General features: G+C 38.2%; 1 protein-coding gene across 1 annotated transcript in view; it reads left to right on the forward strand.

The window, feature by feature from the left end:
- The window catches only part of CORIN (corin, serine peptidase), a 114,835-nt gene that overhangs the window by 79,593 nt on the left and 19,505 nt on the right, over positions 1 to 15,737 (forward strand). The window contains exons 14-16 of the mRNA XM_035005587.1: positions 8,049 to 8,165; positions 10,530 to 10,579; positions 10,733 to 10,907. Coding sequence (XP_034861478.1) covers positions 8,049 to 8,165; positions 10,530 to 10,579; positions 10,733 to 10,907 — 342 coding nt within the window. The remainder of the gene's footprint in view (positions 1 to 8,048; positions 8,166 to 10,529; positions 10,580 to 10,732; positions 10,908 to 15,737) is intronic.

Raw genomic sequence — 15,737 nt, forward strand, 5'->3', positions numbered from 1 at the left:
CATCAAAATCCTAGACAAGAACACAGGTAACAATCTCTTTGGTCTCGGCCATAGCAACTGCTTACTAGACATGTCACTGGAGGCAAGGGAAACAAAAGTCAAATCTAATTTCTATCCAGTCTTTTACCCTTCTTACATCTTCCAAAAACTAACAAAGGAACATGTAGAATCTTGATTCTGAGGCACAATAATCTTTTTAACTAAAAAATTTCAAGGTCACTTGTAGCAGACATCTATTATGTTGCTTCCCTGTATCCCTTCCTTTTAGGGACTTGCTTCACTCCGCATTCTATCCTTGGGATCCTAATGGGAGTGGCCATCTTTGTACATGACCCACTCTTCTTGATCTCAGTGACTAGTTGAGGGGCAGGTACCTAACCCAAACTGAACCAATCAAAGGACTTCACTTCCAGGTCACAGTGATTGGATTTTACATACTAAAAGTCCCTCAACAAGATTTGTTTTAGGTGGAGCTGGGAGAGAAGACTTCTTTCCTTTTTGGTCACAAAGATGAATGGATTTGAGTTTAGAAGGGCAAGTAGTCTGTCCCCTGGTTTGTGGAAAAGTCAGTTGAAGGTGATAAAGCCACCCTCCCATCACCTCCTGCTCCCTCTCACAGAAGTGGAGATGAGAGATGGAGGGTCCTGAGGACACTTGTTTCCCTGGCACCAGCCATCCTGAGGACCATCCACATCCATTTAGTGATTGATTACATTTCTAGCTTTTGATACTCAGATATTCCAGTGCTATTTTAGGTACTAAAATCCTGAATTTCTTTTGTTTGTGTAAAACTATTAACTGAATATATACATGAAGTGTGTGTGTATATATATACATATATATATACACACAAAATATATATATATTTTTTGTAATCCCTAAAGTTTGAATTATTTTATCTTATATCAAGAGTCATAGTCTGTCTTAATTGAATAAAGGTGTATTTTCTATACTTCTATAGTTTTCAAGAAGAGGAGGAAATGCGCAATTGACAAAGCAAGATTTCTGTTAGAAAAATTAATTCTACTCTGGTTCACAGTCTTTCTGAACTAGTGGAATAAAAAAATGGCATATTGTAGTTGAAACTGGAAATCTCTACTTTTATATAAATCAACTGAAGGTGAAGACAAACAGGAAACAAAAAACACTTTCTTTGACTAAACTCAAGTTGCTGTCAATAAGATGTTGAGTCAATAAAATATTTTCTTAAAAATAATAAAAAAGATTATTCTAAAAGGTTTTCTACAAGTTATCAAAAAAGCAATGGAATTTTTTGAACATAAAATAGCCCAAAGGGGGCGCCTGGGTGGCTCAGGGCACCTGGGTGGCTCAGATGGTTGGGCGTCTGCCTTCGGCTCGGGTCATGATCCCAGGGTCCTGGGATCGAGTCCCGCATCGGGCTCCCTGCTAGGCGGGGAGCCTGCTTCTCCCTCTGCCTCTGCCTCTCTCTCTCTCTCTCTGACTCTCATGAATAAATAAACTAAAACATAAAAAAAAAATGTAACTGAAATTTCTACTTACAACTTGACACCATTTACTCAGTTTGCTTTATGAGGTTGAATTTTAAAAATGATCAAATGACACTTTAATTTAAAATTTTTATGATTGGTTAATTTTTTCACTTTTAATGAGATGTTTATTTTAAATACTACTTTATTTTTATTAATTTTATTTTCTAATTTATACTAGAATGATAGTGTATATTTAATAGTTATCTTTTGTAAATTTATATTTTACTTCATGTTTTAATTTTATATTTTAGATCAATATGGATTAAACATCTAGTGTCATTGATTTTTTTAATTTTATGAAATATCAATACTGTGATTTGATTTAATAACTTCCCCTCTTTGCTTTGAGATAGTTTTTGTCACTTATACCTATAGATCATTGCCTAATACCGTTCTTATAATCTACCTCTGAGATAGACAAATGAATAAAATTTTATGTTCTCAGGATTTCAATAAAAATATTTTTAAAAACATTAGGTTTACGGGACACCTAGGTGGCTCAATTGGTTAAGCGTCTGTCTTCAACTCAGGTCATGATCCCAGGGTCCTGGGATCAAGTCCCGCGTTGGGCTCCTTGCTCAGCAGGGAGCCTACTTCTCCCTCTGCCTGCCACTCCCCCTGCTTGTGCTCTCTCTCTCTGACAAACAAATAAAATCTTAAAAAAAAAAAACAACACTAGGTTTAATGGAAAAATTAACTCAGACTTTATGTTTTCCTTTAAACATTTCTATTGGTGAGAGTTTTTCTGTATAAAGCATAAGCTGAGCTATCTAACTAGGCAAATGATTCGATAGTAGTATTCATTCATGTTTTGTTTGAAACCTACTGTGCCCTTTTGTCAAAATTTCCAGGTCATCCTTCTACTTGACAAAATAATTTAACTAGCTTTTAATAGTCACATGTCTATAAGAACCAAACAGAGATAATAATATGACAGGATTCAAGAAAATATTTCTGAATCCAGATAGCTAAATGTTTAGTGGAAATGTTCCAAATTCTGAACGGGATATTTAGAATAGCGAATAGTGTATCTTGTCTACTATACTAGGCATTTATATTTCAAGACCAACTGCTAATACTGAGGTTGAAAACTCAGATTATTTTTATTTCAAGACCAACTGCTAATACTGAGGTTGAAAACTCAGATTATTTTTCCCCAACAATACCCAGACTTTGTCCTTCCCTTGAAATGTGTAACATTTCTAGGTAATTCCTACCCTGTTCTCTTGCCCCCAGAAGTCAAGAAGCCCTTGGTTTCTGGGCATTTGTGCTGACCTTCATTTTTAAGTCAGCAACCCCAACAGGATGATAACACAAGTGTTAAGTATCCTATTATTAAATACCGAGTGCCTTGAGAGTAGGAAAAGGATAGGTCAAGCTGTCTAGAGAGCTGGTTGCTCACCAAAGCCTTGAAATATATCTTTCCTTTCAGAATATCAGGATGTTTTATAATTCTGGATAAGTTCTATCTTCTCATTTCTGGGACAGAGGAAGAATTAAACATTTTTTATATATGTCTTATGGCCGCCCAACTCAAGAAGCAAATTTGGAAATCCTTTTGCTTTTCTGTGTAGTATTGCCTTTAGTAGACCCAGAGCAGAGGGGCCTTGCCCTGGGCTCCATGATTTAGAAGAGTGGTTCTCCACCAGGCTTAGCTTTGCCCTTTAGGAGGCATTGGAAATGTCCCTAAGACCTATTTAATTACCAGTCCAGAAGTGGTGGGGTGGGTACTATAGCATCTAGTGGGTAGAGGTCGGGGATGATGCTAAACATCCTACAGAGCACAAGATAGCCCCACACAGTAAATAATTATCTGGTATAAAATGTCACTAGTGCCAGGGATGAGAAACCCAGATTTAGAGGGACCACTCTGGCCTTCCTTCCCAGCCATGCCTCACCCCATGGGGCAAGGAGTCTGTCCGCCAAGGAGTTATGCCCCCCTGGAGCCTGGTCCACGATCTATAGCAATGTTTTCAGAGTGTAGTCCCAGACCAGCAGCAGCATCACCTGGGATCATGTTAGAAAGATTGCTTTCGAGGCCCTATCTCAGACTTCGCGAATCAGGGAATCTGGGGATGGGGCCCACAAGCTTTGTTGTAACAGGCCCTTCAGGGGATTCTGATGAATGCCAAAATTTGAAAACCACTGTTCCAAGGAGTCCAAAATCCTATATTTGAGCCTAAAAGATATGTTTGTCAAGATGGGAAGATTAGAATACATTAACAACTTGTTAACTTGATTTATAACATCTAAACATGTAGACATATGGTATGTGGGCCTCCATTTGTACCCTACTCACAAATGTTTGGCCCCACGTATGTTTGGGATGGGTCTGTATCTGTGTCTCAGTTTTCTCAGGCTGTCAAATGAGGGCACTGGATTAGATTGTTCCTTAATTTCCTTCTCTGTATATGATTTCATTGCTACTACAGAAGCATTTAGTTCTGACTATATTCCCTGCACACACCTTTTTTCCCCCAGTTGGGCTTGTGTTTTTTAAAATTAATTAACTAATTAATTAAAATTCAACTAGACAACATATATACATCATTAGTTTCAGATGTAGAGTTCAAGTGTATAACATCCACTGCTCATCACATCACGCCTACACACATGTTCTTAGGATACAGGGACTTTAATGCCTAATCACTGCTAAGATGTTTTTTTGCTCTTTTGCTCTCTGCCCAACAGGATTTCTTTAATTTGATAAAATATGGAAAAAGATAAGTCAAATGCATTACCAATTGTCAAAATTTGAACAGCTAAGTTCCAGATACTTTTTCATAGCACGATTTACATTATATACATAGTTATAAAAATTAAAAAGCACATACACATACATTCTTGATGATATGTAAATTGGCATTAGCCTTTCAAGGAAAATTCAGACTATTAATCAAAAATTTAAATTTTGATTTGATACTTTTATTTCTAGGAAATTATTTTTATTTTTAGGAACTTGTGCATGGAGGCAAAGGTGAATAGTTAGGAGTGTTAACTGCTGCTTTTTTGTTATAATGAAAATTAGAAATAACCTACATGCGCATCAGTAGTGGGTTGGCTAAGTAAGTGTATGTACGGCCATGTAATAGTAACACTCGGCAGCTATAAAAGGAACAGGGCATGTGCTGTTAATGAAGGGGGACCGTGTGGTGTTCAAAGTGTTAGGAATGGTACTCTGACCTCAGACCACTGGCCGTCTACGTACTGTGTGACCTTGGGCAAGTTACTTATTCTCTCTTTGCCTCAATTTTTTCATCTCCAAAATAGGGACTAATAATGCCTACTTTCCAACATTGTTGAGAGGATTAAATAAGATAAAATGAGTTTGTCTTTCAGTGCAGTTGAGAAATGTCAACTATTATTAGGGAAAGACTTCCAAGATAAATCACTAAATAAAAATATATCAATACAACACAGAACAATGTGTATAGACTAAAAAATATGAATATGTGTACATGAATTACAGCTAGAGCTTGGCAAGGATACTCTCAAATGCTATTTTCAGTGGTCATTTCTACACATGTGGGATGGGAAGAATATTTTTTTATTGTATAATTTTATTTTTTCCATATATAAGTATTACTTTTATAACCTTAAAAATTATTTTAAAAAAATGAAATCACACAGATGCTCAGATTCTGTATGATGGCAGAAATAGAACCATATGGATTCACTGATATTTTTTTTAATAAGCCATAGCATGGTATTTCTGGTGCTAAAAGATTTATTTTTGTGCATGAGAAGCATTCTAGGGCTTAAGAATTTCATGGAAAACTAATTTTTATAATGACATCCCCTCTTCTTGATGATGAATTTCTTGTATTTTCCACTTGATATAACTGAGAGACTCAGACTAAATTGCCTTTCTTGTTGGAGGTTAATGAATGAAATGCAGAAACATCCCAGGTGCAATGATCTGTGGAGACCTTTTTCAGGGCAACTGAAGGTGCCTTGCGGGTTGAAAGACTGAAGTATCCTTTGCCATGATTTTTCAATCCACCATTGTGCAAATCCTATGCTGAATAGCCCTCCTTGTGAGAGTCCCATTTGCCCTATAAATACCTGCCTAAAGAATGACTTAATTAAACAACAAATCTGAAGCTTATCTTCCTTTGGCTTACGGCCAGTCATATGCCTGGATTTAGGAGGCCCTCAAGTTGATCGACTGCAGAAAGGAATTCTCAGGATGCAGGTAGCAGGAGAAACACCGTCAGTGGTGTTTGTGACCTCTGTCTGACTTTTAATTGTTTGCCTCTTGCCTATGCCTCCACATACAGAACTTGTGAGATTGACAGAAAGCCAGACTCTCATTTTGGTCAAGGAAAACAAAACTCCTCATTTTGCAGTAGGTTTTGTGAAGTCTTCAATCATCCCATCGTTCATTCAAGTTCCTAAATAAATTTCAGTCTTGTGGAACTCTTCTTAAAGTGTGGTCAGGGTTCATGCTCTCTGTTTTAAAATCAAATGATTAGAATCCACTCATTATTAAGGGCTTTGCTTTGTTTTTTTCTTTGGCTTTTACTCTACCATCAAGTGTTCTCTTTAGAGGGTTTTCCTCTTTTATAAGTAACAGGATTTGGGGAAGGTTTTGTTCCTTTTGCTTTCTATTATGACATTCCAATAGTTTTTAAATAATCAGCTGAAATGTTCATTTTTCTTTCAATGCCACTGAGTCTAACTTTGCTTCCCTTCCTGTGCCCTCCCCCCCTTTTTTTGAAATATGGCATCCCGTTATTGGAAAAGTCACGAAGCCTGCAAACTTGATGCTACTAAAACTTCAGGATTTCCAGGTTCATTTGAACCCTGAGTGCTGTTGCTGTTCTTCTCACTTATCTTTTTTTTGGGTTGGGGGGACGGATGTCATAAACAGGTATTTGCACTCATTGACAAGACGGTAAAATCTAGATTATAAGCATATAACTGAATACATGAATAATATGTATTTCTCTTAGGAAATTCTATGTGATGTCTTTTTAAAAATTTTCTTAATTTAAGTTCAATTTAGTTGACATATAGTGTATTATTAGTTTCAGAGGAGGAATTTAGTGATTCATCAGTTGCATATAACATCCAGTACTCATTCCATCAAGTGCCCTCCTTAATGCCCATCACCCAGTTACCCCATCCTCCCACACACCTCCCCTCCAGCAACCCTCTTTGTTTCCTAGAGTTAAGAGTCTCCTGGGCGCCTGGGTGGCTCAGTCATTAAGCGTCTGCCTTCGGCTCAGGTCATGATCCCAGGGTCCTGGGATCGAGTCCCACATCGGGCTCCCTGCTCACCGGGAAGCCTGCTTCTCCCTCTCCCACTCCCCCTGCTTGTGTTCCTGCTCTCGCTATGTCTCTCTCTGTCAAATAAATAAATAAAAAATCTTTAAAAAAAAAAAGTCTCCTATGGTTTACCTCCCTCTCTGTTTTTATTTTATTTTATTTTCCTTTCTTACATTCATTTTCTCACTTAACTTTGATGTGTTTCTCCAAACATTTCCACCAGGGAACAAATCCGTATTATATGTGTCACTTTTCTCATCATCATGCACCCCTGCCACCCCCAACTTTCATCAAAGGTGCTCACCTTTTACTTGAAAAGAAAGATAGAGGCTATCTGATTTGAATTCTTTACCCCCCTCCAACTTCAGCAAAGTACCACTTTCCTTCCAGGTCCAGAGGCAGCCCTCTTCCTTCCTATCTAGATTAATTCCTCCACATTTTCTACCCTTGGGCATTAGGTGATGAAAGTCCCAACAGTTTTCTGCAAATATGGATTGCCTAAAAGAACCAATTATTTCATTTAGAATAGAATATTTTACACAAAACCTGAATACTTTTGAAACCTAAGGTTTTAAATCTCGGATACAGGGTATCCGTATTTATTTGAATGAATGAGACATTCACAGAAAAGTATTGGTAGAAGTTGAGTAAGAATATAGGTAAAGAGCAAAATAATGTTAACTCCCATCTTTATTTTCCAGAGTTTTTCCTAATTTTTAGTTCTCGAGGATTTTGCAGTATGTTGAAAAACATCATTATAATTTTATACTGCCCAAATAGACACTAAGTGGCCATCAATTTACTTTACTTACTTCTTTATTTTTTACTTTATTTACTTTATTTTATTTTATTTATTTTAAGGTATTGCTGCACTGCAGGATTACATTGGGTAAGAAAAGAGGAGGAAAAAAAAATCCTGGGCAGATAAATTCTTTTACTTTTTGTGATCCCTGCCCAAAGTTGCTCTTGTTTTTTAGGTATTGGAACTTTTACATCATATACATTAGAATTCTAACACCTCACAAAGTTCAAATGTGTGTCAGTGGAGAGAATGATTAAAATTGCCATAACATTTGGATCTTTATTGCTTTAGATCCTCTCTTGCTGATCATATTCCATGCCAAATTTCTAATACAAATCCCCCTCTTGAAATATTGACATAATGTAATGCTTCTTTTTGAAAGACAGTGAGTGCTAAGGAATGATATTGTCTGGTCAAAGATCATTGTGCTTTGAATATATCATTGTTATTTGTCCTTATATTAGAGAACCATCTGTGACCGAATTGGTACAGGAACAGGAGCAAGACCAACTGTGGTTGACATTACACTCCAGCTGGGAGAGCCTCAACGGGACTACTTTGCATGAACTGTTGGTAAAAGGGTAAGACCGCTTGCACAAGAGCTGTGTAGAGTGGATTATGGAGCAAGAGTCTATCATCAGGGACCTTCTCCTACTTCTAATTTAAGATAATCCAAATTTATCATGTCAATAAAGAACATCCATAGAATGGTGATTGGCCTTTATATTTCAACACTGTTTGGCTTTATTTCTTCTTTCTAGACATAGATTATTTTTTCTCTTGCTAATTACATGTTTCTTTAATGATGATTACAGCAACTATCATGGGGAAGGAAGAAGAACTTAGGTTCTAATTTTGGAGTTTTTTCACATCCTATTCAAAGTAAATTCTCATATCTGCAGTTTGTACAGATTCTACATATAACTAGTTAACAGGGAATTGAAGTAATGAGAACTGATCAAACTTGGACAGTCTGAGGAAAAAAATTGACACAAAATGAAATTATAATCAAGTAGCCTTGAAAGAATACTTCTGAAAATTTTCCCTAAAAATCATGGCATCTTGAACAAGGCTGTCTCCCTTGTCTATGGCTGGGGATATGGGGATATGGAGGAAATTGAAGGAATTAACACTTATTTAGTGGCTATTACATTATAGGGTCATAGCTACAGAATATTTAAATAACTTGATCAAAACTCACAGCCCACAGTGGCCTCTCAACTCAAACCAAGTTAATCTGACTCCAAAGCTTTTAATAAGTGCTAGAGAAACCACTTAAGAATTTCAAAGAAATCGAAAGGTAGGCCATTTCTCTTTAGAATGTCTTGAAAATTTCCCCAGAGACCGAACTCTGCAGCCAAATTTCTGAAGGATTTCCTTCAAAACAATGACCTGAATCTTTCAACAGAGTGATTTTTCCCCCCAAATTGCAAATGAGAGAAAAGCCCCTTCAGGTTTAATACATACACACATATGTACATACATACATACATTCAATTGTAAATTGGGAGTTGGTAGAACTGGTTCTACTTCTGGCTTACTAACTAGATTTGTGATCTTATATAACCACAATTTCCTATAAAATAAAATTTATTTTATTTTTATTACAGATAGTCTTTGCTGTTTTTTCCTATTTCTACAAGTTGTGATTTTGGGATCTAACTAATTAACAACTGATTATTGAGTATCTCTTCTCTGGCAGGTTCAGTGCCAGGTTGTGAGGAGATGTAGGAGTGAGTGAGGGGAACAAGGGCCCTCATTCCAAGGAATATGCTATATAGGTGGACAGAGAGACTATAAGCCAGTAAACAAAAGGAATTTCAGATATTTGGAAATACTACAAAGAAATTAAGGATAACAAGATAGAGAGTAAGGAGGAGACAGGACTTTAGGTGTGGGAAGGCAAAAAGCAGGAATGTTTTTCTGTATTATATAATTTATTGATACAAATAATTACGCATGCCCCCATGCAGATTTAACAAGAAATGAAAGCACAATAAATCCTCAAAAAGGAAAGTGGACATGACATATTTAGGGATTTTTTTTTCTGAGAAATCTATGATTCTAAGCACATCACAGTATTTTTGACAGTCCCAAAGTGTCTTTTGTTTTTTAATTTATACTATGAATAAATGCTTCATGGTTGGAAGAGAACTTCGTGATTGAAATTTAATGTACCCTAAAGTGAGTTCTCTTGTGCAGCCACATTTATAGATGTTAAAACATGGCCCATGTTCTTACCTTTAAAGGTTAACTATGATTTTTAGAAAGGTCTTTCTTTCCTGAACTTACTTCCTGTTAAGTTCTACTGACTGGTTCTGATCCCACCACCTAGAGATACATGGAATAAATTTAACCCCCCTTCTTCCTGTCAGCCAATCATAGATCCACATTTTAATATCACAGGTCTCGTCAAAATTTTTTTCCAGTCTAAAAAATTTAGTTCCTTTATCTGTTCTCTAACTTTTTGAAGTGATACTTTATTTCTCTCAAACTGTTTGCAACTTCTTTTGGACATCCACATAAAAGTCTGACATGCTCCTTCCTCACCAAAGATTCTAAGAAGTAGCCCAGTTCCCTTGCCTTCCTCTGCCTACTTTGAAAATCATGGTTTGAGTCAATATTCTGGGTGGTGCCACAGCCAAGATGATGTGGGAAACTTTGCTAACAGTAGTTTCTTTTCCCACCCATGTGAGATTATGTTATGATGATATTAAAGGAGCTTAAAAAAAAAAAAAAGGTACACGTCCTCCATATACCCTTATTTCCAAGGTGATATTTGCCAACAGCCCTGCCTCAAGAATTTCTGCACGAATTTCTGTTACTCAAGGAATGTGACCTCTGGGAATGGTTGAACCTATGTCTTGCTTTTCACTGGTGAAGTGTTTGAAGTGAATGATAAATATGTAACTTAACATTATGCCATTTTATTTTTCCAAATCTAGGCAGGCTTGTCATAGCAGAAGTAAGATTTCTCTTCTGTGTACTAAACAAGGTGAGAGCATTAGTGGTGTGGCAATGGAATATGATCTTAATTTAACTGGGTTGGCTCAGGGGAAGAACAGGACTTTGCACTTAACAGCAAAGACCCAAGTATCTCGCTGGGTTTAGCAGTGAATCACACGCTGTCTTTCCTGCTCCTCGGTAGACTGCGGGCGTCGCCCTGCTGCCCGAATGAACAAGAGGATCCTTGGGGGTCGGACGAGTCGCCCTGGAAGGTGGCCATGGCAGTGTTCCCTGCAGAGTGAACCCAGTGGACACATTTGTGGCTGTGTCCTCATTGCCAAGAAGTGGGTCCTGACAGTTGCCCACTGCTTCGAGGGGTAAGCTGCACTTTGTCCTTTGGCTTTGCCTGGATTTGATCATTTTGTCCCTTGGGCCTTGTTAGTGGCGTATGTCATTCTGTGAAGCCACTTCAGTGCGAAAGCCACAGTTGATCTACTTCATCTGCTTAAGTTTTTTTACTCTTGATGTTGTCATCCTATGTAGGTGCTAATCATTTATTGGAAATGGATGTATATTGCTTATGAATTTTTCCCTAAAGAGGGAGGAAGAGGAAGAGGAAGAAGTTTAGGAGGTTGACTGTCCAGCTAGCATTAGTCTCTTTGCTAGCCCTCTTAAATACATCGAATACACCTGAGGTTCAACAAAGAGGATTGATGTATACTACAGGAAGGTGAGGATACTGGAGGGACTAGTGAGGACTTTGAGAAGGAGAGTTAAAGGTACCACAATATGTGTATAAGGGTTCTCCAGAGAATGAGAGACCAATGAGAGAGGAGGGCTGAATTTATTTTAAGAAATGGTCTCACATGATTGTGGGGGTTGCTGCTGAGTCCAAAATCTAATGGTGTAGATCAGCAGCCTGGAGACTCAGGGAGAGTTGCAGTTGGAGTCCAAAGGCAATGTGCTGGCAGAATTTCTTCTTGCTCAGGAGAGGTTAGTCTTTGTTCTCTTCAGGTCTCCAATATATGGGATGAGGATAATCATATTATGGAGGGTAATCTGCTTTATTCAAAATCCACCAATTTAAATGTTAATCTAGCCCAAAAACCACCTTCACAGAAGCATCTAGAATAATGTTTGACCAAATATTTGGGCGCCATGGCACAGCCACATTGGCATATAAAATTAATCATTACAATATGCCTAAAGGGAACAGAAAAATAAGACAAAGGGCAAATCTACCCTAAATTGACAACCATCACTGTAGAAGGTCCTCTCCCATTCCAACCCTCTGTTGTGTATTTTAGGAGCAAAAAAACCCCAAGCCCAACAGTTACAATAACAAACACACACAAAAAATCCCAAACATTTAGTATGTTCACACAAGATTCTGGGGGTCAGACATTTGGACATGACATAGCTGGTGCAGTTTGTCTCTGATCAGCCATGTCTGGGGCCTCAGCTGGAAGATTCTAAGGCTGAGGGCTGGAACCCTCGGAAGTCAGGCAGTCAGTGCTGCCTGTTGGCTGGGGCCTTAGTACACCCTGGTGGCTGGCACCCCCCAGAACCAGCTTCTCCAAAAGGGAGACCTAGCCTCCAAAGACATACATGGTGCCTCTTCTGTGTGATTGGTCAGAGCCCCCACAAGCCCCACCCAGATCCAAAGCAAAGAAACAAAGAACTCTACTCTCAGTAGGAGGAGGATTTGAGGACAGGTTTTAAAAACCACCATACCACTTTTTCTCCCTATTTTTAAAAAATAATTTTACTTTATTTAAAGTAAAATTAAATATTAAATAATAGCAAAAATTCAAAACGAAATAATTCATAGTTCTATCACCTAACTAAATTGTTTTCATTTGATCAGGTTAAGTTCTAGAAAAAAAATGCAATTTCTTTCTTTCTTTCTTTTTTTTTTTTTTCTGCCTATTGTTTTATTTTTAGCTTTGCCACTTACTGTGTCACCACGGGTCAATTCATTAACTTCTCTGGCCCACAGTTTCTTCACTTGTGACATGAGGGAAATAACAGTCCCTACTGCACAGGGTTGGTGCGGGCAGTAAGTAAAATAGTCTTGTGCAAAGCCTTGGGAACCATGCCTGACGCTGATCAGTGAACTCTCAGTAAAGGTCAGCTTTTCTTTTAAAAAATTACTGCCAAAAATACGCATTCTACCTTTCCCCTTTGCATTACGGCATGAGTATTTTTGCACTTTGCTGGCAGTATTTTTATCTTCTTCCATACTCTACTTTCTCATCATCATCACAGTAACCCCTGTTACAGCCTAGCCAATGTTCTTTCTCACCTATAAACACATTTTTCACAGGGTGCTACTGTTTGCTTTTACAACTTGGAATCACAATCTGTGCTTCTGTTTGTTAAGTTGTTTTTCTCATACAACAATATATTATGGACCTCCCTCTAGGTCAATGGATATAGCTCTAGCTCTTTTTCAAAACTAAATGATATTCCCTTATCTACATTTACCATAACTTTTTCTATTACTCCCCAGATAATGGACATTCAGGTTAGTTCCAATTTGCTGCCATCTTAATAATACTGCAATACATCTTCTCAAACAAAGCTACTCACCTCCTTGTCCTCTTGTTTCTATAGGCTAGAGTCCCAGCATGTATACTTAGCTCTCCATGGGGGTTCCAGAGATGAATACATGTTTCCTTCCTTGGAGTGCTAACCTAGTAAGGAGGCAGACATTTAAACAAGTAATTAGAATATAATGCAATAAGTGATTATAAAATGGAAATGTGTATATCCAGTTGATTGTTCTTTTTGGGAAAATAAAATATAAAAAATTAAACCAGAACCTCCTCTTGAGAAGTTTTAATGTGTAAAGATCAAAAATGATTGGGAGAGTCTGTGTAGTGTGTCGGGAAATACATGACAGTGTTATTGCTTTGGAAGGGGCCAGATGTTTCCAGATGTCTTTCCCAGTTCTGATTGATAACTCCGTGATAAGCAGAGATGACACTATCAAGAGTGCATTCATCAAAACACCTAATTTAGGATTACCTAAATAAATCCAGCAGTTCTTTAAGGGAATAATATTCTTTATGTGTCAAGCCACTTCTGTCATTTCCGTACGTGGTATCCAAGCTTCCTCTTTCACTGATAGCTCTGTAAAGTTAACAAGAAACCTTGCAGTAGAGAAGAACTATGTGTTTACAATTAAGGTCTTGGTGAAATTTCATGGAACACTAACTAAACAGGACTGTCGAGAGGGACCTGGCCTGTCCATAAAAAGCTAGAAATTGCCCAACATCAAATAAGCCTTTGCTTGAATGTGTGCTAATAACAGATTCCATGTTACAATCTCTCCAGTGGCCTGCAGGCTTTGAGAACTTCTCATTGTAAGCCTTATTCTCTGCTGAAGCCATCAACTGCTGCAATTAATGGGATTCACTTCATATTGTGATTCTATACTTTGGCAAGGCCCAGCGTGACCCATCTGTAGGTCTTCTCAAGCTTGTCTCTTTTAATTATATTGGTTTAAAAAAAAAAAAAGGACAAGTTTGTTTTGCTCTTTTATGGAGAAGTATTTAAAAATCCCAAATGAAAATTAAGAACATATGAAATACTAAGCTGATCAGATCAAGTCCCATATGCCCTAATCACAACTCAACTTTAACACTTGTGAGAAAGAAAGACTGGCTTTCAGGGGTAATTTAACAAGCAATTTTCTGCCTTCTTCCGCCTCTGAAAGTCTTAAGGCTGAGCTTCCTAGGCTGGCCCACAAGTAGTCATTGTCAGAAGCATCTAATTCCTCTCCAGGAAATGCACATGAAAAATGATCACCTCCCTATATGAACATAACCCTTAGCGCCGCCATGTCACCCACGCCGTGATTTCTCCCAATCAGCTCTTCTCTCCAACAGGACTGCAGTTGCTGGTCTGCATGTGTCCCCCAGTGATTTCAGTCCCACATCTCCTCGTGCTCCTTCTCTTCTCAGTTAACCTTGTGCTCCAAGCTCATCACGTCAGTCCTTCTGGACAGCTCCCTCTCTCATTCTCCACAAAACAAAATCACTGTGCTTGCCCAGCTGTCCTGGTCTAGCAGTCTGTTAGTGCACTCAGAAAAGGAAGTGAGAGGCTTAGTCTGTTTTTTATTAAAAGTTAAATCATGATGTGTCCTCCTGATTCCCTCTTTATCTCTAGGTGCTTATGAACTGTGCTGGTAATTCACATGTGTTTTTCCGTTCTATCAACTTAAGCGATTTGACCCATTCCTGTCAGTAATAGTGTCCACTAAAGCAGAAATTCTCCATTTTGGATCCATACCTCCCCTGGGGTGCTATTTTCCAGCAGCACTGGACAGTAAGCAAATGTGGTTTTAAAAAGTCCTTGGTGACAATGACCTGACTCCACCCTTGCCACTGCGCTGCCTCCTATGGAGATATTCTCTCTCATCCTCCTCTCTCCAGTAGAAAATATCTGGGTTTAGCATGTGGCCAGAAGTTGGCTTAAAATATGTGCCAAACCTCATAGTTTCTGGGGCTCACAGAAACTGGGAGCTCCTCCCCTTTTAAGCTTTGTAGTGACTTATGTGTTTCTATTTTTTTTATTTTTTTATTTATTTAATTTATTTTTTTTATTTTTTTATTTTATTCTTATGTTAATCCCCATACATTACATCATTAGTTTTAGATGAAGTGTTCCATGATTCATTGTTTGTGCACAACACCCAGTGCTCCATGCAGAATGTGCCCTCCTCAATACCCACCACCAGGCTAACCCATCCTCTCACCCCCCTCCCCTCTAGAACCCTCAGTTTGTTTTTCAGAGTCTATCGTCTCTCATGGTTCGTCTACCCCTCCGATTTCCCCCGCTTCATTCTTCCCCTCCCGCTACCTTCTTCTTCTTCTTTTTTTTTTCTTAACATATATTGCATTATTTGTTTCAGAGGTACAGATCTGAGATTCAACAGTCTTGCACAATTCACAGCACTTACCAGAGCACACACCCTCCCCAGTGTCCATCACCCAGTCACCCCATCCCTCCCACCCCACCCCCCACTCCAACAACACTCAGTTTGTTTCCTGCGATTAAGAATTCCTCATATCAGTGAGATCATATGATACATGTCTTTCTCTGTTTGACTTATTTCACTCAACATAATACCCTCCAGTTCCATCCACGTCGTTGCAAATGGCAAGATCTCATTCCTTTTGATGGCTGCATAATATTCCATT

The sequence above is a fragment of the Mirounga leonina genome, unplaced genomic scaffold (assembly GCF_011800145.1).
Source record: "Mirounga leonina isolate KUSES-001 unplaced genomic scaffold, KU_Mleo_1.0 Mir_129, whole genome shotgun sequence".
NCBI classification, from domain to species: domain Eukaryota; kingdom Metazoa; phylum Chordata; class Mammalia; order Carnivora; family Phocidae; genus Mirounga; species Mirounga leonina.